This window comes from Pelodiscus sinensis, chromosome 1 (genome assembly GCF_052426305.1).
Source record: "Pelodiscus sinensis isolate ZL-2025 chromosome 1, ASM5242630v1, whole genome shotgun sequence".
NCBI lineage: Eukaryota > Metazoa > Chordata > Testudines > Trionychidae > Pelodiscus > Pelodiscus sinensis.
Window position 1 is genome coordinate 214,075,316 of NC_143052.1, and position 24,304 is coordinate 214,099,619.

Below are 24,304 nucleotides of genomic sequence, written 5' to 3' on the forward strand. Positions count from 1 at the left end.
TTCTCACTCACTTTGACTGTGCAGATTGATCCTAATAATGCTTAATTAACTGTTTCCATCTTCATAATTAGTTTACATATTTTAGAAATTTATATTGTAAAGGTATGAATGTGAGTAGTTGATGGAAAGGAGGTGTCATGTTCTGTGTCCACAGGAAAAGATACACAGACCGCAGCAAATGAGTTGGATTTAGATTGCAAACTTTTCCATGTGGGTGACAAAAGGGTGGTGGAAGAGGTTTATGGATGATACAGATACGGAAAAAGCAGGGAATGAAAGGAGTGGTGACGGATCAATGATAATCATACAGCAATCAGAAAAAAATGGTGTGTAAAGAAAACAAAATAAATCCATTGAAAGTAAATGAAAATACAAAGAAGCAAATTGAGCTGCCACACAGGCAGTAAAGAACACTAAAGAGCGCCCAAGATGATTTGTATACCCACCTTTAAAATGACCCCTGGTGGCTGACAAAAAGACCTATAGCATTATAAAAACAAGTCGCAGAGGGAAAAAGGATGGCAGTGTAACACCACTGATAAATGATAAGAAGAGACTGTTAGAAGTTGTGGCAAAAGACTTTGGGAGTCTCTTAAATGAGGCCAACACTGTCACAGAGTTGCCAACATGTGGTATGTGAACTTGGCATAGCAGAGGAGATGAAAAATGCTGACCAGGAAATGAAAACCAGTATGCTGGTGGGAACTGATGAAGTGGGCCTGGCGAAAGTCTGCGGGGAAAGAGAGATCTAAGATGGATGAGCAGAGAGTCATTAAAGCTGCATGGCAAGAAAAGAGCTAAGTCCCAGTAAGCGGAAAAGCATCCCTGATGGCTATATGCAATGAGACAGAATGAAGGGCACCTTTAAATCAAAGAAGATCTAGCAGAAATAGCAAGCCTGTGGTATGACCATCTAAACTGGCATGGCATGAAAATGAACATGAATAATATTGAGGACCTTGGAGTCAGTAGGGGTGCCCCACAGAAATGAACTAATTCAGTTCCAATGCTTTAGCAGCTTGGCCACAGAGGATGATGAGTTTGAACATGAGTGAGGAGTGCTGTCAGAGTGTGGAAAGACATCAAGGGTTGTATGTGACTAGCATATGCCACTGGGACTGAAAACACAACTGTATAGAACGATACTGCACCCTGCAATATTTATGGCACAGAAGCATGGGTGATAAAGAGATCATGAGTTCAATGCTTACAGGTATTTTGAGATGCGACGTCTGTGCGCCATAAGAAGAGTTATACAAACAGACATTTAAAATTGAAAGTATTAGGATGAAAGTCAAAGTCCATGAGGGAGCTGACAAAGTCCAGGAAGTGTGACTTCACTGGTTTGGACTCAAGCAGAGGGGCTATGTCTACACTACAAAGAAAAGTCAGACAAACATACACAAATTGCAAACTGCAATTTGCTATCTTTTTCCGCTTTTCTTTCAAAAGAGGCTTCTCCGAAATTTGGTGCGTCTACATAGCACTAAATTTTGGAAAAACCTCCTCTTTCGAGACATCACTTCTTCCTCGTGAAACGAAGTTTACAGGAATGGCGAAAGTGTGCATCCGCTTTTCCAATTTTTTTTTCAGAAAAGCAGATGCTTTCCTTGGACGCAGCATAGCTTTTCCGGGATACCGGAAAAGAGCTGCAGTCTAGACATAGCCAGGATGAGTGAAGGAGACCTGCAGAAATAGCCTGGTAGGTGTGGGTGGAAAGAAAGACACTGAGGAAAGCTGAGAAAGCTGGTTGGATTGCATTAAGGAAGATGGAAAGCAGGTGAATTTTAGTGCTGCCTTGGACAGATGAAGATGGGATGCTTGCATGAAGGTAACCCCAGTGGATGGAACAAGCAGAAGAAGATAATTTATATTGGATTGCGTACACCTTCAAAAACAGCTGTTTTGTTTAGCATCTCATCACTATTTCCCCAAAGTTAATTGAACATATTACTTAAATAATATTACATCTCAAGAAACCTCCATAAACACCAATGTGGAGCTAGAAAGAGTTTTATAGATGGTATCATACCGGATTACAATGGGTACGTCTACACAGCCGCCTTATTTCAGAAGAACTGAAGTTCTTTCAAAATAACAAAGTGTGCATCTACACTACAAGCCATTATTTCTAAATAATGTTGAGATGAAGGACTTCTTACTTTGACTTCTGTATCCCTCTTTTCACAAGGAGTAACAGAAGTCGAAGGAAGAGTGTTCTTCCTTCGACTTCCTGTTGTGTAGACAGCACCAAAAGCCAAATTAAGCTATTTTTACTTTAGCTACACAACTGATGGAGCTGAAGTTGCATAGCTTAATTCAACTTTTACCCTTCAGCAGAAGTGCTCAATAATATTAACTTTGCCAAAGATTTTTACAGAACACCAACTGCTAGAACTCACTTCTTATAGAATTAAATATTGTAATTTGACTTTGATTATATCCTTTTTAGGACTTAAAAAGTATCTGCTTTTTTTTTTGCACTCAGGAATATTATGGGCTGCTTATTCTTACTATAATAAATAGTAATTCTGCATACTTGATATTGGATCATAACATCTTGACTTACAAGGCAATTTTCACAATGCCCTTTTCATGATCATCAAACTGGGGGCTAGATTCTGATTCTCTCACATAGGGCTCATATCTACAGAGTGCTTAACTCTCAATAAGCTATGCAAATTGAGCTACATCCATTGTGACGCTTATTTTGAAACAACTTATCTCGAGTTTAGTGCTTTCTACAAAGCATTTCTTTCAAAATAGAGCACTCTTCCCCCGACTTCCCCGACTCCTCATAAAACAAGGTTTACACAAGTAAGAAAATAAGAAGTCCTCCAACTTGACAACATTTTGACATTATGTCAAAATAACTTCCGGCTGTGTAGATGCAGACTATGTTATTTCAAAATAATACTAATTATTTTGAAATAAAGATGCTATGTAGACATAGCCCTAGAGTCCTACTGATAAAACTGATAAGTGGTGTAATTTCAGTTGAATCAATGACTCCACTGAAGTCCATTTGACTTCAATAGGACTACTGTATTTGTGAGACTAAAGAGATTTGGCACTTTGTTGGAATTTTTAATTGAGAAAATCCTTTCCTTTATCAATAGGGGAGAATAGTAGCTCAAATTTGCAAGTAAAGTGGTGGAAAACTAATATCAAACATACCTGGATAGTTTAAGATCTGAGGATATTTTCTATCTAGACATATTTAATTACTGCCCTTAGTTTAGCTCAAAATTTCATGTCCAGCAAAAATGAGCGGAGATTTCTTTATATTTTGTAATGTAGATTGTCTAATTTCCGTAGAAAAGAGATATTCTTGATTAATATGAGAGTCTCACAGTGATCTTCCTATTGGTTTGGATTGTGTTGGTATTCCAAAAGCGATTTTGTATCTCTCTCCTCTCTTGGAATTTACAAGGTTTTGCTAACATCCCTTTAGGAGGTAGTCATTGCCCTCTACTGGCAAGTACTGCAAGTAATCACTAATGAATGGAAGTCCAATAAAAATGCTTATATTTTTATTTGAATAGATTCAGCTTCCTCCAACAAATTGTGTTACATTTTTCTTTTCTTCAGCAAATATTGTAACATCCAGATCAACAGTTGAAAAATCTTCAGGAACGATTTCTGGTAAGCAAATCACTAACTGTAACATTCTGTTTATTGCGAATTCATGGCAAACAAGCATGGACCTCATGTTAACTGAAGTAATGCAGAAATCCTACTGTGTAAATAAGCTGCAATATTTCTTCACTCTAGTTTTACTTTTTCATAAGAATAAAATTATCTGCACCATCTAGACAAATACTTTTCTTAGTGGAATCATTCCAGTTTAGTGCTAGCTCTTATCAAGAATGGAATGATTCATGTTTCCTGGCCAATAGCCTTTGACAGCCTACTAAATAGTGAATAATTAATGGAGGAAGGAAAGGATGGTGAAAACAATGTGTAAATTTCCCCCCACCTCCCACCCCACAAACACACCTGGTAGAAATACCTGATATTTGATGCTGTGCAAAAAACAGAGACTGAACAAGCCTGTCTCATCTACAGGTAGTCCCACAAGAAAAACAAAAGCACTAATTTTATGCCTCTTTCCTAACCTTCTCCCCTTTTGCAAATAAATGTAGCAGTGTATTTGTTTTGGGAATACAGAGAGGACTTCACTTACCTTGACCAGCAACACACAGTTCTGCCAAATAACAAACAAATGTAAAAATAAACCTATCAGAGTCCCACTTGTAACGGATAGTATCTAACCCTAGCTAGAACACAGTGAGAGATGCCTTTTGCACAAACAGTAGCTATTAGTTTAACATCACAGGATCATTTTGTCAGATTTCTGTCCCATTTTGAGACCTAATGAAGAAGACTGTGTCGTTCAAAAGTTTGCCTCTCTCACTAACAGAAGGTGGTTCAGTCAAAGATCTTATCTCACCCACTTTGTATCTGTTTTGTACTGTGGATTTTGCTTCTACTTCCCCCCTTTTACCAGAGGGTAATAAAGGCCAGAATTTTTTGACATTGGTTAGCTAAAGAAACAAAGTTTAGGGAGCTCTGTTTTTATGGTGGTGGCTCTATATTGTAAATATTTTAGGAAAAATGGGGAACAAAAATATTTACCACCATGGCTACGTCTAGACTGCAAGCCTCTTTTGAAAGAGGCTTTTTCCAAAGATACTTTCGAAAAAGCCTCTTTTGAAAAAGTGTGTCTAGACTACAATTAGTACTTTTGAAAAAAGCAAGCCGCTTTTTTGAAAGAGTGCCCAGGCAGTCTGGATGCTCTCTTTCGAAAAAGCACAGTTTGCATTACATAGCACCTTTTTTTGAAAGAGCACTTTTGAAAAAAGGCGTTCTTCCTCATAAAACAAGGTTTTCCACGGTTGAAAAAAACTGCCACATTCTTTAGATTTACTTTTGAAAGAACATGGCAGCAGTCTAGATGGAAGGGGAAGATTTTTCAAAAAAGGCCACTTTTTTCAAAAAATCCCTGTAGTCTAGACACCACTCCCCCCTCTCCCCCCCAGAGTTATACAATTATTTCATTTTGGATTTGTGCTCCACGGCCAGATGACATTAGAAGAAACTTGGAGGGAAGAAGCAAAGGTGGAAGTGTGCCTTTAGATGCAGATATAGGATTATCTTCCCCAGAAATCAGCAAAACATAATATCTAAAAAAGACTATTTGACCTACTTTGTAACAGTTTAATGCATAAGGGATATTTTGCCCTTTCCAGCAGATTGCTGAACAATTCCCATTTAGTGTATAAAATTTTCTTTTTATAGAAATGACATTCTATGCAATTACTATCATCATCCATAGAAAAAAAAATTGTTACCTAACATGAAATATCTGGACTTGAAATAAGGTACCAAAGATGCCTGCAAGAGTACATTTGTTGTAATACTAAATTATTATTCTGTTAAAAGAAAGCAAAAAACTTTAATTTTCCATCCAGAACTTAAGCTGTCTCATGCCTATATTCACATAATTTTTTTTTATTTCTTAATTTGTATTAGAAAATAGATGTTTCTTTCTTTTGTAATTTTTAAATGTAGGTGATGTAGGGCCTGATTTTACTCCCTTTTGCATCTCTTTTCTCTATAACTTCATTGTAATTTTACACTGGTGTAAAGGTAGAGTCAAGCAAAAAATGTCTAAAATGGAAAATAGACTAAACAGTATCCAAGAATCTCTCTTAAGAGAATGTAAATATCGGAGAATTCTTGTGCATTGAGAGTTAGCCCTGGACAAATATAGAGCAAAACAAGTGTTCTCCGTGATTGTCTTAAGGTGACTCATAAAGACTATATTACAGAGTATTTGCATTGTATTGTTAGCATTGAGAGGCCCTTCCTTTTCTTTGAATGTCAGGTTATAAGAACAAAGAACCTGACCCACACCTATATTTCATAGTTAAATGCCATGAGTAATAGAGTAGGAATTTTTCTGGCCATAATTCAAGTACAAGTACAGGCAGTCCCCGAGTTACGCGGATCCGACTTATGTCGGATCCGCACTTACAAACAGGGCTTTCTCACCCCAGAGCTCGCAGGCAGCGGGACTGCCCAGAACGCAGCGGTCCCGCTGCCTGCAAGCTCCGGGGCGAGAAAAGCTGCTCCGGGTGCCCCTGGTCTGCTGGGGACCGTCTCCAGTAGACCAGGGACACCTGGAGCAAAGCTGGAGAGGCGGAGGTGTCCCGCGCCTCTGAGGCTTAGCTCTGGCAAAGCCGGAGAGGCGCGGGACTCCGCCACCGCTGCCGCTTTGCTCCCGGTGCCTCTGGTCTGCTGGGGACTGTCTCCAGCAGACCAGGGACACCCAGAGCAAAGCCGGGGAGCCGGAGGGGTCCCGCGCCTCTGAGGCTTTGCTCTGGCAAAGCCGGGGAGGCGCGGGATTCCGCCGCCGCTGCCGCTTTGCTCCCGGTGCCTCTGGTCTGCTGGGGACCGTCTCCAGCAGACCAGGGACACCTGGAGCAAAGCCGGGAGGCAGAGGGGTCCCGCGCCTCTGAGGCTTTGCCAGAGCAAAGCCTCAGAGGCGCGGCACCCCGCCGCTGCTGCGGCTTTGCTCCCCGTGTCCCTGGTCTGCTGGGGGAGGGGGCGCAGCTAGTGGCCCCCCCCAGCAGATCAGGGAGACATGGAGCAAAGCCCCGGGCCTGTGGTAGAGCAGGTGGGGCGCTGCCGGTTGGTCCCGCAGCACCGCTTCTTGGCGCTACTGGACCAACCCGGCAGCACCCCAGCTGCTCTGCCCCAGGAGTCCTGATTCAGCCGCTGCTGATCAGTTTCAGCAGCGGCTGAATCAGGACACCTGGGGCAGAGCAGCCGGGGTGCTGCTGGGTTGGTCCAGTAGCGCCAAGGAGCGGTGGTGCTACTGGACCAACCCAGCAGCACCCCAGCTGCTCTGCCCCAGGCGTCCCCAAGTCAGCCGCTGCTGAAACTGACCAGTGGCTGACTACAGGAAGTCCCTGCCCCGGGCTTCCTGGAATCAGCCGCTGATCAGTTTCAGCAGCAGCTGACTTGGGGATGCCTGGGGTTCTTAAGTTGAATCTGTATGTATGTCAGAACTAGCGTCCAGATTCAGCCACTGTTGAAACTGATCAGTTTCAGCAGCGGCTGAATCTGGACGCCAGTTCCGACTTACATACAGATTCAACTTAAGAACAAACCTACAGTCCCTATCTTGTACGTAACCTGGGGACTGCCTGTATCATGACTCACTGGTTTCATCTGTGACAGGAAAGAACTGTAAAGGTTTTTTCCTTTGTAAATTAAAGTTAAAAAATCAGTCAAATACAATGCTTATTAAAATAATATATAAGTGCCCTAGAAGTTGAACCTGACTTGCAAATTTGAAGCACGTTCTCCACTCTTGAGGTATACCCGCACAAGGCTTTTCGGGTGTATTTGTTAATAGTTCTGTAATAGATCTTGTAGTAGTTTCACAGGTCTTTCCAGTAAGCAGTATTAAAGTTCGATGGTACTGGAGGTCTGCTGATATGTTGGCAAGCACTTCCATAGGGCCCTTCAAAGTAGTCACTAAGGGTATGTCTACACTACAATGTTAATTCGAACTAACTTAGAACTAACGAGGAATAGGACCCTAGTCCGAACTACCTAGTTCGAGCCCCGTGTAGCCGCGCTACACGGGGTTCGAAGCAGCGGGGATTTAAAAATGGCGGCTCCCCGCTTATGCTAATGAAGCCCGGGAAATTCAAATCCCGGGCTTCATTAGCAAGTGCGGTATGCATACATTACCCTGCTAGTTCGAACTAGCGGGGTAGTGTAGACATACCCTCAGTTACCAGCAGCTCCCATACAATCCCATACATTCAGATTTTAAAATATTTGACACCCTGAGTCTATGTCTACACTGGTATGATTTTGCGCAATAACTCTTTTGCAGAAGAGTTCTTGTGCAAAAACTCTTCCAGAAGAGAGCATCTACACTGACATGTGCCTTTGCGCAAGAGCATCCTTGCCAGTGTAGACGCTCTCTTGTGCAAGAAAGCTCTGATGGCCATTTTAGCCATAGGGCTTTCTTGCGCAAGTAATTCATGTTGCCTGTCTACGCTGGCCTCTTGCGCAAGAACAGTTGCGCAAAAGGGCTTATTGCTGAGCGGGAGCACCATAGTTCTTGCGCAAGAAGCACTGATTTCATACATTAGAACGTCAGTGTTCTTGCGCAAGAACTCGTGGCCAGTGTAGACACAGCCTTAATGTATACTCAGTATTTTTGAAAATTTAGCCACTTTTTATAGGTGCTTAGGTCTGAGTTTTAGCTTTTTTGAAATTCTGTCCCTATTGGTCTTGAAACTCTGGCCCTGACATTCTCAGAAAAATATAAATGAATAAAGTACTAATTTTATGTTTATTTTCTTTTTTTCCAGAAGAATCCCCTATTTTTACTCTTATCACCTACCCAATTAATGCTTCAGGCAAGATATTAATATTTCTCACATCTAGATTTATTTAGCTAAGCTTTACTTTTTATTTTGTCATGTTTATAATTTTTGTATATTCTTATTCTGTTTTTCAGCTACAACTTCAGATACAAGCTCTGCAGGTGAGAATTATATGTATTACACAAATAAAAACTAGCATTAAGACCAAATTCAGCTGTGATATAACCAAACAATATTCCTTTGTGTTCAGTAGGTTTGCGCTTGTTCAAATCATGGCTAAATTTGGCCAACTACTTTGAAAAAAGTTTTATAACACTAGCTGCTTAGCTACTCCATAGTTAACATTTCATTGGTAGAGGTTTTTTTAAGAATGTTAAATTAATATTTTACAGTTATCCAAAATATACTCCTTTCCTTTTCAGGAAGAGCTTTAAGTGCACTGACAAAGCCAAACCATACAGGTACATGTTTATTTTATGACATTTTAAAAAATTAATCTGCATTTTAGAAATTTAGGGATAATGGTTCTGTTTGAAAAGTGAATTCAGTGAGATTGCTAAAACTACTTAAAATATTTTTGAATTATTAAATATCCATCACATTCATATTGGGTCCATTACGGTGGTATATGGGCACATATTTTATGGTTTAAATTGTTTCAGTAATGTTCCATACAATAGAGACATAACTAACCCACTTTCCTGATCTGTGAACTTATGACTTAACTCTCCTTTCATTCGCAAAAGCTTTAATCTGAAGTAACTCAGTTATCTTTTACAAGAAGTTATTAGGGATTAAGGCTAGTGCAAACAGGAAAAGAGTCTGAACTAAAAAATAATAAAGAGGCCAGGCAGCTCATTTAAGTGAACAGTATTCATAGGCTTTCATCAGAAATTCTTATATTTAATTTTTTTCTTCAGAAACTACTAATAACCCTGAATTTAACTTCTCCACAACAGTAGGTAAGTTTTTATATTCCTGTTAATTTTATTCCGAGTGACATAAAAGCATGAGCTTCGTGAGCTGTGGCAGTCTGTTCTAATATTTTGAATATTATATTTTTATTATTGTGCTTCACGTTAGCAATTATTCTTACTTTGGGCTGAGTTCATATGATTCATTGTAAGCATGCATGAGAATTGAGATTGTAAACTTACAAGGCCCTGTCACAAAACATTCCATAACTAAAAGAAATGAGTTTAATGTTACAGTTTCATCTGAATTTCTCAACTTGTGTTTGATTAAAAATTTTTACCTCAGCATTGGCTTTCTCTGTTCCTGCTTTTACAAATGTATTTGATCTATTTTGTATATATGGCTGAAGCAATTATATGAATCCTTTTGTTAATCTTTAGCAAATATGGCTGTATGTAGGGACAATAGAGAAAATATACCAGAACAATTGGTAATCTTTGCAAGAGGGTCACAGAGCTACAATGGCAAGGCAATCACAGAAGAATGGAGGGGGAGTTCATAGCTACTGGGCAGAATGTACCAGACTAATCTATATCATTCATGAGTACTGAAAAAAAAACCCTAAGGGCAAAATTTTCAAAAATGCTCAGTTACCAGCAATTCCCATTCAAGCGCTCATTCAGATTTTCAAAAGTATTTAGCACCTCTTGTTCTCAGTAAGATGAAAGTATTTTTGAAAATCTAGTCACTTTTTCCAGGTTGTGGGTGTAGTGACTGTGCACTTTAAATCTTACGCCTTTTTTTACAAACAAACATTTAAGCACTAATGTTTTGCTTCTCTATTTTTATTTATTTATTTATTTATTTATTCAGCAGAATCTTCTATCGTCACTTTTATCACCTACCCCATTAATGCTTCAGGCAAGATTTTATAACATTTCTCATATTTTGATGTATTTAGCTTATATCTAACCCAGTGGTCTCCACCTTTTTAACCACAAGATCACTTTTTCAATTTAAGTGAAATGTAAGATCTACCTCAGACCCAAACCCTTGCCCCACCTCTTTCCCGCCCCTTCTCCTAAGCTTCACCCTGCTCACTCCATCCCCCCTTCCTTCCCAAACCTCATTTGCTTTCACCAGGCTTGGATAGAAGTTGCAGTACAGGGTCTGGTCTTGGGCTAAAGGGTTCAGAGTGTGGGAGAGGGTACAGAAGTGGGGGGCGGAGGGATACCCTGATATCAGCACCTCCCCTTCTCCCTTCCACACCCTACACAGCAAGCAGGAGGCTTCCGGGGGGCAGCTGCAAGGCACAGGGCAGCAGCAGCATGACAGTGGGGTGGTGGAAGGGGGGAGCAACTGAAGTGCTGGTGCTTAATAGCTTCCTGGCCAAACCAGTCAGAATCACTTGTCAGAGGCTCCAAGATCTACTGGTAGATCCCTGTGGTAGTTGGTGACCACTGATCTAACCTTTTTTATTGTGCATGTTTTTACTGTTTTCTATTTTTGTTCTATTACTCAGATACAACATCATTAGAAAGAACAAGTCCTGAAGGTGAGAATTATTTGTGCACAAATACAAAATTTAGAATGAGATCTGGTACAAGAGAGATAAAACTCTTATATTAAGTAGAGTTTTAGTTGTTTAAACTAGTGTTAAATTTGGCCCCAGATCATTATTTTCACAACTTTAAAATGTTTATCATATTGGCTGGTTAGCCAGCCCCTTCATTACATTTGCATTGATAGAGTTTTGAAAATAAAAACTTCATGTGGTATTGTTAATAAAAAAAAATCCTTTCCTTTTTAGATAGAACTTTAAGTATATGGCCAGAGGCAAACCAGACAGGTACATGTTTATCTTTATATAGTAGTTTTCTCCTTCTCTCTCTTTTTTTTTTTTTTTTTTTTTGGTATTTTAGAAAATATGTAGGAATGCCAGTTCTGTATTGAACAGTGAATTCAGTAACATTGCTAAAACTACTCAAAGTATTTTGAAACAATTTTAAATATCCATTTGCTTCATTACACACATTTTTATGATATCCATCATGATGGAATATGGGAATATGATCCATTGCTTAAATTGTGTCAGTTGTATTCTAGTTGTCATATAGTAAGAGGGAAAGTAACATCATTGATTAGACAGAAACAGGAAACACAGCTGTTCCCCTGGTATAGAGCTGCCCCAAAGATAGCATAGCAAGCTGTATATATAATGAGCCTTGAGTAGTGCATAGCCAATGGAGTGATTCATATGACTCACTCCCAATGGCTAAGGCAGTCCAGTAAATCATGGTGTGCCCGGAGCCAGTGCCATGCGCCCAGGAGCCGGTAGCGCCCATGCGCTGTGCGCCTGGTGACGGGGCCGCCCATGAGCTGCATGCCCGGGGCCAGTGCTGCCCCTATGCCGCACGCCCGGGTCGGCGCCACCCATACGCTGCAAGCCCGGGGCCAGGACAGCCCTCGCGCCACTCACCCGGGGGCGGAGCCGCCCATGTGCTTCGCGCCTAGGCCGGCACCCCCCATACGCCGCACGCCTGGGGCCGGCACAGATCTCGTGCAGCGCACCTGGGGGTGGGGCCACCTAACTGCCGTGCGCCTGGGGCCAACACTGACCATGTGCTGCGCACCTGGGGCTGGCTCTGCCAATGTGCCCAGGGACTGGCTCTGCCCATGCGCCACATGCCTGGGGGTGGGGCCAGCCCAGCCCCGATCACTTGGCAGGCGCACAGAAATGGCCTGGCGGGCGCCATGGCGCCCATGGGCACTGTATTGGAGACCACTGGAGTAGCTAGACTGCTCCTTCCCTTTCAGCCTCATCCCTTATCTAATCACAAGTAGGAGAGTTGTATAGGAGTCACTACATCATGTGTATGCCACCGGAAGACTCTACCTATGCTAGCCTGAAACATATAGAGCAGATTAAAATTGAGAAAGCAATATAAAACAGTCTTCATCCAGATCAAAGTCTTGGTCACTGTTGAGGATCTAGTTTTTCTATTTTGAAAATAATACAGGAGAAATATAAGTTGTTCAGAGAAAATAAAGATATTAGAAATATTTAGTTAGGAGAGATGAAATGAATAAGCATGACAAAAGAATATAGAATGATACAGCGACGGTAGACTGAATTAACAACGGCCATATTGTATCAGACCAAAGGTCCATCTTGCCCAGTATCCTGTCTTTTGACAGTGGCCAATGCCAGATGCCCCAGAGGGAGTGAACAGAACAGGGAATCTTCAAGCAAACCTTCTCCCATCACCCGTTCTCAGCCACAGGCTAGGGACACCATTCCTTCCCATCCTGGCGAATAGCCATTGCTGGACCTAACTTCCGTGAATGTATCTAGTTCTTTCTTGAACCCTGTTAAAATCCTGGTTTTCACAACCTCCTCTGTCAAGGAGTTCCACAGGTTGACCGGGTGCTGTGTGAAGAAAAAATTCCTTTTGTTTGTTTTAAACCTGCTACCTATTAATTTCATTTGGTGGCCCATAGTTCTTATGTTATGGGAACAAGTAAATAACTTTTCTTTATTCCATTTTTCCTCACCAGTCATGATTTTATAGACCTCTATCATATCCCCCGTTAGTCTCTTCTTTTCTAAGATGAAGAGTCTCAGTCTTTTTAATTTCACTTCATATGGGACCCATTCCAAACCCCTAATAGGTTTTGTTGTCCTTTTCTGAACCTTTTCCAATGCCAATATATCTTTTTTGAGATGAGGCGACCACATATGTACATTGTTGTTGTTGAGGGGCTCATCCCGCCCTCAGCTTTGCCACAAAGTCAATGCCCCTCTATCAGGGTCAATACAGCTTTTGAAGCCTAGCCACCCAGAGAAGCTTTTCCTGGATCAGGGGTTGATTGTCCAGGGCAGGGAAAAGGGTGGTAGGGGGACCCAGGCCCTCCCTCTCCCCCGGGTCCCAGCCCAGGGCCCTTGAGGCAGGGACTATGGCTCCTGCCCACTCGGCAGGGAATCCAGCTGATACATGCTGAGCCGCACTGTTGGTCCTTTTCCCTGGGCTGCTTCCTACCACACTCTGGTACCCCTGTAGTCTCTGGCCTCCCAGGCTGGTCCTTACCGGGGCTGGCCTTGTGGCTGTGGGAATTCCTGCCTCTCTGGGGTTGGCAGCTGCTGGCTCTGCTCCAAGGGTGGCCACGGGCAGCAATTCAGGTCTCAGCTGCTGTAGCAACACCAGCACAGCCTGAACTCCTCCTTCTCCCTGCGGCCTCTCTGGCTGCAGGGCTCTCTTTGTTTTTATACCTTGGTTCTGCTGGGAGCATGCCCAGCAGGGCTGGAGGGGCAGGGCCTTCTCAGCCAGCTGGGTGTGGGCTACTCCCTGCCCTTCAGTGCGGGGCCTGTCTGCCCCATCACAATAGTATTCAAGATGTGGGTGTACCATAGTTTTATACAGAGGCAATAAGATGTTCTCTGTCTTATTGTTTATCCCTTTTTTAATGATTCCTAACATTCTGTTTGCTTTTTTGACTGCAGCTGCACATTGAGTGGATGTTTTCAGAGAACTATCCACAGTGACTCCAAGATCTCTCTTTTGAATAGTGATAGCTAAATTCATCCCCATCATATTGTATGTATAGTTGGGATTATTTTTTCCAATGTGCATTACTTTACACTTATCAACATTAAATTTCATCTGCCATTTTGTTGCCCAATAACTTAGATTGGTGAGATCTTTTTGAAGCTCTTCACAGACTGCTTTGGTCTTAATTATCTTAAGCAGTTTAGTATCATCTGCCAATTTTACCACCTCACTGTTTATCCCTTTCTCCAGATCATTTATAAATAGGTTGAATAGGCTTGGTCCCAGTATGAACCCTTGTGGTACACCACTAATTATCTCTCTTCATTCTGAAAGCTTACCATTTATTCCTACCCTTTGTTACCTGTCTTTTAGCCAGTTATCAGTCCACGAGAGGACCTTCCCTCTTATCCCATGACAGCTCACTTTGCTTAAGAACCTTTGATGAGAGAATTTGTCAAAGGCTTTCTTAAAATCTAAGTATACTATATCTACTGAATCCCCCTTGTCCACATGTTTGCTGAACCCCTTAAGGAACTTATGTTTTTATGTTATTTTATTACTTTATACAAAAAAAGTGAAATTATAATTCTCAAAATGGTTATAAATCGAGCAGTTAACCATGAACTTTATTATTAATATTGTTTATCTTTTTGTATTTAGTTTGCTACATGGGCTCTGTAAAATTTAATTACAGTGAAAAAAGCAATAATGCTTCAGGAAATGTTGTAAGAGTAAGTCCTAAGAATTTTTTATCCATTATCCATTCTGCCCATTTAAGTTAATCCTATCCTAATGCTATTTTAAAATGTTCTGTAAACTGTTAATTCTTATATCACAATTTGTCTTAAAATAAATAATTAACGGAGCAATATATGGTGATTCTGTCATAGTCAGAACATAGCTTTAGATATGTTCTGTTTCCATAGTTGTTTGGTTCAGGTTGAACCTCTCTCGTCCAGGACTCTCTGGTCCAGCGACATCCGTGGTCCAGCAGGACCACGGATGTTGTTAGACCAGAGAGTCCTGGCCCCAAAGGTTGAGATTGGCTGGGAGTGAAGCTGGTCTGGTCTGCTGCAACCAGCAGGGCCAGTGACCTGGGGTAGATAGCCCCAGGAGCAGCTGCTGCCATGTGCAGGGCTGGGGAACCCCATGAGCAGCTGCCACCACATGGGTTGGAGAACTCAGGGAGCAGCTGCCATCATGTGAGGTTGGGGGCAGGGAGCAGAGCCCTGGCTGGGGGGAGAGGGAGGGGGAAGGGTGCAGCAGAACCAGGCAGGTGAGCCAGAGATTAGGCCTCCGGGATCTCCTGAGGCAGAAGCCAGGAGGGGAGCCCCAGGAGATCCCGGATGCCTGACCTCCCCTGGTCCAGCAAATTCCCTTGTTCGGGACCAATCCGGTCCTAAGAGTGCCAGACCAGGGAGGTTCAACCTGTAGCTGAGAGGATGCTATTATGTTAACTGTATTTCTACAATTATTATACCAATAAGGGTTAAAGTATCTTTGAAAGTGCTTTATAATATCTAATAGTTCCTTTGGCACCATATCACATTGTAATAGATGCCCAATGTCCCTTTCAGAAAGATGTCCAGTATGTGCAGTAACTCTCGAAATGCCAGTTGCTGCTGTGCCATATCCTAGAGGTCCCCAGGACTGAGACACCTTGCTACTCCCTGCCCGTAGGTGAAGAAGTCTTGTCTGTGCCTGTTTGTGGATCTCCTCCCTTATTCTGCTGACCAAGGACAGACACGCACTTCCCTCTAGGCCTCCTATGCCCACTGTTAATGTATAGGTCAGTGAATGATATACCCCCATCCTTCAAGTGCTTCCCTGAAGTGTCTAGCCCCAGTAGTCACATGCTTGCTGCTTCCAAAGAAACAGTACATTCCAGCTTACCAGTTCCTCCTCAGATCATCACTCCACTTACTACATAGCACTTGGGTAGGTTTATAGTGAAATTAAATGTAAGTTTATTTAACAAAGCATAGTAATTCATGTATAGCAAGTAGAAGTACAGGTACTGGAAACAAATGCTTACATATAAAATAAAATAACACAATGTTCTAGAACCTGGAATTTATTAACAAAATGCTCCTACATCTAACCAAGTACTGCTCACCCAAGGTATGTCTGCACAGAAGCATTATTTCATAGGGCACATCTACACTGCAATCAGTTACTTTAACATAATGTCAAAATAACGTCGAGCCAAAGGACTTCTTACTCCGAGTCCTGTAACCCTCATTTTACGAGGAGTAAGGGAAGTTGAAGGAAGTATGCCCTTCCTTTGACTTCCTGCTGTGTAGACAGTGCCAAAAGCTGAAATAAGCTATTTCAATTTAAGCTGCCCAATTGACATAGCTGAAGTTGCATAGCTTATTTTGGCTTTAGCCCCGCTGCGTAGACGTGTCCCCAAAATCCTTCAATGGTTTACAGCTAGGCTGGTATAACCCTCCTTACATGAGACAACCATGCTGTCAGCTTGCCTTCTCAGTGAAGGACTCAGAATGCTTTTTGCCCACCCAAGATATACCAGTCCCATCCTTTGACTTTATTCATAATCAAGACACCCTGCCCCTTTGTTTATTTCTGTAGATTTCCTCTAGTGCAGGGTTCACTATCTTTTCTTTTGCCTGTGGCTCAGTATGCAAATTTCCACTGTGAGGCATAGAGACAAATGAGCAGATTCAGAGAGGTATCTGTTACCTCCTATCTGAAAAGAGTTTCTTAATTCCAAGACCTTAAGAAAATTATTTTCAGTATAGTTGTATAATTCATTAATTATTCTTCATGCATACATTTCACAATGATTAAGAATACCAGTGGGTTCTGGTTTTGGTAGATAGCTCACGTGCCAACCTTGGTGAACTGGTGAACTATCATGCATATATCTGGTCCAGGGAATTCCTAAAAATCCTATGTACCCTCTGTGCTCTCTGCTAGTGGCATCCAGTGGTCACAGTTGTTAAGATTTCTATTCATATGTGTTTCAAAATGTGTTCATAATGGGTGCTTCTTCCTTTTTCAATTTCAGATTAAGATGAGTAAGATGTGCATTGTTAGTTTAAAACAAATCATATAAGAATTATAATTTTTGCTTATTTTTGGAATCTTTGTTTCTAACAGATTGATGATGTAACCACCAGTGATAAAGTTACAAAATTTATTCCATTTACAACACCTACTCTACAAGAAAAGTACGTAATCTATACTTACCAAATAAATTGACTCTTCCAATTCTGCTGAATACTGGTTGTATTTAAGAGTAAGTGAGAACTGTTACATCAGCAGATTTTTCATGTCTCATTTCTGAATTCTAGAATGAATAATATTTTAAGGAATATAGAAGGAATTTCACTAGTTTCTCATGGTATGGGTAAAATTTACATTACTTAGACCCATAGTATTCCAACACACTAGCCACTAGCCACACGTGGCTGTTTGGCTAGCTGAGTGTAGCTCGTTGGCTTTAATAATGTGGCTACTTGTCTGGTTAAGTGTGGCTAGTTCACTATAGCAGTATCCACTATACCCTGGTCTACACTAGGACGTTGTTTGGAAATAATCCCCCTTAGATTGAATTTATAAGTGGAGCATCCACACTGCCACACCTTGCTGCTATTTCAGAATCTGTACTCCTGCTTTCCTTGGGGAATAATGCTAATTTTGAAATAGTTATTTCAAATTAGCGTTAGTGTGGATGCTCCAGTTCCACTATTTTGAAATAACTACTCCCCAGAGTAATCCAAACAAATTACTCCCCAGTGCTTCTTGAGGGTCTAAATCAAGCTAGTGCGTCCATGTTAACGAAGCTTGTCTTGGACTAATTTCAAGGCTTCCCCATAGTGGGGACTTACTAGTTTGATTTTTGTAAAATTGGGAGTTATTAAATTGAATTTAGTTATTTCGAAATGATTTCCTAGTGTAGACATGCCCTATAGTGGCTACTGCTTCAGAACTGGTTGGACACCATGGGCTTAGATTATTCTTAGTTTTAGTTTTATGTATTGATTTTTTAATATTTTACAAATAGTCGCATTTACAATCCTCATTTAGATTCTTATCCTGCAACTTCAGCTGAGCTCCATACAGTTGCAGGGGTTTATCTACATTAAGTCCTTTGCAGAATCAGGGCCATAGTAAGAAAATAAAAAAGTGTATTAAAGCTGAGTAAAATTCACGATGTGTACTGACAGCCTAATTAAAGGAAAAACATCTGATCACTTGTATGTGGTCAGCTGTGAATTCAAATGTGTCTGCTCATCAGAAAAACTGAGTTGACCCAGTTTTGATCTCATTTAACTTAGGAAATGAAAATTGAATATTGTTGAGGCTATGATAATCTATATGCATTTGTCACATTCACTTTGTTCTGTTTTGGACTCTGGTGCCACTTCTTTCATAATGTCCTAAGAGATGTATGTTTGTTTCTTTGCAAACATCCACAACTCTCAGTTGGGCAAAACAAAACTGCTAAGGTCATTTTCCTACCTCATTTTTTGGGTCATATTACATTATTTTTTATTCCCTCTACTGGCTCTTCCTGTTTCCTTGCATCAAATTTAAAGTTGGTGTGGTATGGGTCTGAACAAAGCTGAAGAGATAAGCTATACATTAGAATTTTTTTTAAATCTCTTTGAAGTCTGTGCTTATTTTATAATCGAAGGACAGACCTTGTTTACAAGAGTCTATATGCCCCTTCTGAATCCATGCCCAGACTTCATTTACAAGTTCTAATTGTGTTTCCCATACTTCCTTATAAGAACACAAGTCAGAAATTGTCTATGCTCCATATTAAATTACTTTAAACTAAGTGAACTGACAATAAAATAAGTTTATATGAGTGATAACAATTAAATTTTATTTCCTCCAACATTGTCACCCAAAATGCTAAACAGTTCTTTTGTTAACAAATGTTGTTTACTCTAATAATATAAATTTTCCCTTTTAAAGTAATTACTGTATTTTAGCGAATATACCCTGCACCCGAATATACCCTGCAGTTTTTCCAAATTGAGTAAAAAAAAATCTTGTATACCCCGCGCACAAGTATAACCCACAGGGTATACAAGACTTTTCTGTGCTGGGGGGTATATGCGTTAATTTACGGTGCAGGGGGGGAGGTTCCTGCGGGCACTCACTGCCCTGGTTCCTGCATAGCCACCAGCCTCCAGACGGGGGAGTGTTCATCCCCCTGGTTCCTGCGGCTGCGCAGGAACCAGGAGGATGAGCAGGAACTCACCAGGTGAGTTTAAAAAAATCTGTATACCCCGCACTCGAGTATACCCCACAGGGAGGGTGCAGGGTTTGTAAAAACACATATAACCCCTGGGTTATATGTGCGAAAATATGGTATATAATTTAATATGATTTCAAGTTAGCAGGTTAAGAAATCATTTCTAAGTAGACTTCAAATAACATTTGAAGAAATAGTATATATAATAGTTTCATTCATATCATTTTAACTTTTGTGAATATCTTCTTTATAAACATTTGTAGAATAAACCACTTATAGTTAACCTTTGATTTTAAAGAATTTCAGAATTCAACAAAACATTGCAAGATGCAAGTGAGGTAAGCACTTTTATTTGTGTGCTTATTGGTTATTATATCTATTTGGAAACATGTACTTCCTATTTATTTCTCGGTATCTGATGACCAAACTTGTTTTCTGTGGACAGAATAATTTAGTTTTATTTTATTTCTCCTTACAGTCTTCTGTTATGGAGTGTGCTGCAGAAAACCAAAGGTCTGCCATGTTACATTTTTAAATAATAATTTTACCCTTCTCAGATCCTGTACTATAACTGAGCCAAGCTAGGAAATCAAATGTGAGGATGATCTTGCTTCAGTTGAAATAAATGGAAACAGGACCAAGGGGCAGACAGAGTCCATGGGTTAACTCCTCATCCCATTTGCCCAAATGTGTCAGAAAAGGGAGGAAGATTGGCCAGAGTACATCTTTAGGGACCATTGCCAGTTAGTGTATGTTAAAACAGCTGCCAGGGTACTCTAATCTGCAACATGGTGGGTAATAGGGCAAAGGATCAAGGGAATGTAACTAATTCCTTGCCAACCTCACCTCTGCAGCCCCGCAGCATTGCTGCATGCAAAGTAAAATGCTCCCCCCTTTCTCAGCAGAGAAGAGGTTTGGACCAGGCCAGCGGTGAAGAAGAAGAACAAAGGCGATGGTGCTGGCGATGGAGCAGGACATTTGTCCCTCCTCCAATTCCCACTTTGCAAGGGGATAACTGATCATTTTTGGTCAGCCACACGTACCCCCAGCCTTGGGTTATAATGCCTCTTTCCTGGGTATGGGCACACTCGCTGCTGGCACATAAGCACTTTCCAGCCTCCCTCCCTGTAAGTCATTGCTCTTGAAGGGGACATATTTTTGACTTGTGGTGTGCTGGGGCCTAGCCAGAATGCCCCTCTTTGGGGTCTGGGCAGAAGTGATATACTAAGGATATTTTGACTTCTTCACATCTTCTGGGAAGCCCAGGTTGGGAGGAAGGGCATTCTAATTGTTTCCATTGCTGTTCAGCATGAGAAAGAGTAGTTGCTGGCTGGCATGCTCTGGGGATTGGAAAGGAAGTCTCCTTTATTTGCATGAGGGAGACAACTGGCTGGATTCCACAGGTGATAGCAAGGTCAGGAAGTGGCAGACTGATTCCTTGTTTGTGATTATGGTGTAAAGCCAGGGCTCTTACACTGGCCCCTTATTTTACATGGTAAGATTTGGGATCCTCATCTTCTCAGTATTACATTATTTAAACAGAGGTTTCAGCCTATCACTTAAACTCATTCACTGTGTTGTATCTTCATTCACCTACTTTTCTGGCTTAACTGAGTGCAGTGCAGAATCTGGCATTTCTGTGGAGCCAGGAGAGGATAAACAAGCACAACCCGTTACTTTCATTCTATTTTTAATTGGAAAACTCTAGGTTGTTAACATAAAAATATTCCTCAAATCTGAAAATAGGTTGGGAAATGGTACGTTAATTCACATTTTGCTGGTATTTCAGTATACAGCATCTAAAGGTAAATCTGTTTCTTGTTTACAATTTATTTTCTTCTGATTGCAGTATATCAATCTGCAAGTTTCTAATAAATCTGACCAAGACTGCAAATATAAGCAAAATAATAGCATCCTTAAAAGACAGAACAGAAATAGTCCAAATTGGTAAGTTGTCTTTAATATTTAATATTGTTTTATTACAGACTCCCTCTTCAGTCTAAGGATAATAATTTTAAAGATGACCTGTAAATGTTTTAACAGGAAAGAAAATAAATGTATTTTAAAAATACAAGGGTTAATTAGAGTTGGCTTTAGGTACAGTACATATGAAGTGTGTCTCTACTGTGTTTTATATTTTGGATAGTCAGATATGGAAATGTATATAGTGTTTGTATTTATTGGGGAAATTTTGTGTTAGAAAAACTGCTGAATATGTTTGTATAATAAATTAATGAAGTACCAGCGGCCACGCTATTTGATATGGTACAAGTATTTTTGTGTTAGTGGATCATGCTATCTTTTGTTCAATTATAAGTCATGAAGTTGTGCATTCTATACTCCCTTTGTTTGCAATAGCCAAAAAGAGCCATTTCAGCTATCTATATCAGCTTGTACCTCACCCTGCAAAGATGTGAGGGTGTAGTAATATTTATTTTATTTTATTTTATTTTATTGATACAAACAATATCTCAAAATGCTTTATGGAATTAAAACTGTCAAATATATTATTTTCAACAATTTTGTATAATGGTTACGAAGAAAATTCCATGCTACTGGACAAATCAGGATAATACTTTTTTGTTTGTTTGTCACCATAGAACTGTGCTTCTGTTCAGCTCTATGGTTTTCATCCACAACTGCTAAAGAGTTACAAAAATTGCAATGGTAAGTATAAATAGCAAAGGCTTGCTTTCCTAACTAAGGAATATTCTGTTTTTAGCTTGGGATGCATTGGAAAACACCTCAGCCATACCATAATAATTGGGAAGGGACTCTCCATGAGTAAAACTCAATGACATGGGTTTTCACATACTACAAGGTCCAAAGTCTGGATACCATCCACAAAGTAGGCAGCCAAAGTGGTGTTACTATTATAGTACATGAATTACTGATGAGTGTTTGTATCCTCAAAATGTGACCAAAATCAATAGTATATGTTGCTAGAGTACTACAGTCATCTAATCTGATGCAGTATTTTAATTACAACAATGTGCCCTTCATGTAAAGGTTCCCTTTACTGAAGTCTTATTAAATTGTGTTCATTATTATATAAAGAATGCTAAGCTTACCACAACTTTCATACCGTTTTCTTTTATTTTTGCTATAGTGATGGAAAAGACCCAGTTATATATACGACCCCTAGCAAACTTGGACCTCCACCTTCTCTTGGTGCTTCATCCACTAAAATTTCTAATGACTTGTCTGGTCAAGCTTTTCACTCCCCAAAACATACCACTACTTTTCCTCCTCATGTTCCAGACACACCTAGTATTATACCCACAGTTCCCCCTGCTATGCCTTATATCTCTACAATTACCCAGGCTGCTTCTCCTCCACTTACCACTACAATTCCTCCTGCTACATCTTCTCCTGTCCATACCACTAGAATTTCCCCTGCTATGCCTTTCACCAAATCCACCACCATTTCTCTTCCTACATCTCCACCCAAACTTGCAGTTCCTTCTACTGTTTCTTCAACGGAAACTTCAAGCGTGGCTCCTGTTTCCTCCACTGAACCTACCATCACTACTCCTCCTGGTATTCATTCTAGCCAAGCTACCAGAGCCAACAACACAACAGGTAAATATGACAAGCTGATAAGCTGCCTCTTCTGTCTGAGGGAGTTTTTTCCCCCTCACAGAACTGAGATATTACCTGTTTATTACCTGTTTAAGAACGTTTGAAAACGTATTAAAGTAATATAGCATACCTAATAAAATACATTACACTCTCTGGGAACACATTCGACCATCATTGCTCATGCTGACTAGTGCCTTACTCTACAAGTAGACTCAATAAAAGTTAATGGCCTATGTGCTCTGTTTCTAGCACCACACATTGGATAGGCATAATGCAATAAACAAATAAGAGAATGACAGACCTAGGCAGAGACATCATCATGTAAGTTTGAATTTAAAATAAGTCTTCATGGACTTCATGCAGGAAGTGATGAGAGCTATTTCTTGCAGAACATCTGGCTTGCTCTGACAGTTTGAACTCTGATTGTGGCCTTGGTAGCTTAACTCATTGGTGCTGTTCACGATGCTTGGCCCCACTTTTTTTTGACAATTCTGGTGGATCAGCTAGAAGTTTCTGGACATTTGTCTTCTCCCATGAAACATTCAACACAATGATGTGGGCAGCATCTTGGAAACTTTGAAGGGCAGGGTGTAAATTCTCTGGTTCTCCACATATATAGTGCAACATTATAGTCATAGTCTTAATCAATGAAAGTGGCTTGACCAGCCTTGACTGATGTGTGGCACGGGAAGTCCTACTATCCAGCTGATAGCTCAGCAGAAGGCTGCCAGGGAGAGAACACATCCTACTGCATAGCTGAAGATGTACAGAAATCCACGAAGCAATGCACACCTTTCCACTGGTATCTGTCTGAAGATTGTGTATCTGGAACTGCAGCTCTCTTTGGTTCACACTAAAGTGCTATCTGTCAACCAGCTCAAAACCCACTTTGATGCAGATATAGGCCAGGTGAAGTGGGTGGTTAAATTCTTGGTGCAGCTGAGTCAGAGGGTAATGGACATCATCCATTGTCAGCCACCCTATAGTGAAACCTGATTGCTGTGGAAGTCTATTAAGGAGTGGCTGCATCCTACAAAGCCGAACATGAAGGAAGGTCTTTCCAAGGACCAATAGCAGTAAGATCAGCCTGTAGTTGCAGCACTTGATTCAAGATCCTTTTCCCCTGACACAGGGACACTATGATGCAGTCTTGCCATTCTGCTAGTACACTTCCTGATGCCCACTTTTAAAAACAGTTGGTGGAGGCCTATGCTCACTGGTTCCAAGGCACCTCTTGCCATGACCAGGATGTGGGCAGTCTTGCCTAGCGAATAGAACCAGGAGACTTGTCAAGTGGTCAGCACAGGAGTAATGCCTAGTGGTGGAGCAGGAGTTGTGCCCAGGAGTCAGAGGTCAGAGCCAGAATCCGAAACCAGGAGTCAAGCTAAAGGTCAGAAACAGCACCAGGAAATGGAGATATAGTCAGAGACTGAAACTAGAATCAGGGACTGGGGTCAAGCAAAGAGGCAGAGCCAAAGAACAGAGGCAGAAGCAGCAAATGAAAGTGGGCTTTATTGCAGCAATAGCCCTGATGCTGCAGAAGTGTACAAACAGCTTTCTGGGAATTTTCTCTGTGCTTAAATAGTGAGTCTAGAGCCATCCAAGGTCAC

At 40.9% G+C, this 24,304-nt stretch overlaps 1 protein-coding gene across 6 annotated transcripts in view; it reads left to right on the top strand.

Moving 5' to 3' along the window:
* The window catches only part of ADGRG2 (adhesion G protein-coupled receptor G2), a 78,473-nt gene that overhangs the window by 26,346 nt on the left and 27,823 nt on the right, over window positions 1–24,304 (top strand). For 3 of the 6 annotated variants that reach the window (XM_075913778.2, XM_075913784.2, XM_075913789.2), the window contains exons 3-17: window positions 3,592–3,645; window positions 8,400–8,447; window positions 8,549–8,575; window positions 8,837–8,875; window positions 9,335–9,376; window positions 10,203–10,250; window positions 10,852–10,884; window positions 11,140–11,178; window positions 14,540–14,610; window positions 17,003–17,073; window positions 19,411–19,450; window positions 19,591–19,625; window positions 20,962–21,059; window positions 21,713–21,779; window positions 22,222–22,694. In XM_075913778.2, coding sequence (XP_075769893.2) covers window positions 3,592–3,645; window positions 8,400–8,447; window positions 8,549–8,575; window positions 8,837–8,875; window positions 9,335–9,376; window positions 10,203–10,250; window positions 10,852–10,884; window positions 11,140–11,178; window positions 14,540–14,610; window positions 17,003–17,073; window positions 19,411–19,450; window positions 19,591–19,625; window positions 20,962–21,059; window positions 21,713–21,779; window positions 22,222–22,694 — 1,185 coding nt within the window. The remainder of the gene's footprint in view (window positions 1–3,591; window positions 3,646–8,399; window positions 8,448–8,548; window positions 8,576–8,836; window positions 8,876–9,334; window positions 9,377–10,202; window positions 10,251–10,851; window positions 10,885–11,139; window positions 11,179–14,539; window positions 14,611–17,002; window positions 17,074–19,410; window positions 19,451–19,590; window positions 19,626–20,961; window positions 21,060–21,712; window positions 21,780–22,221; window positions 22,695–24,304) is intronic. The other 3 variants (XM_075913796.2, XM_075913798.2, XM_075913797.2) reach the window with 3 other exon arrangements.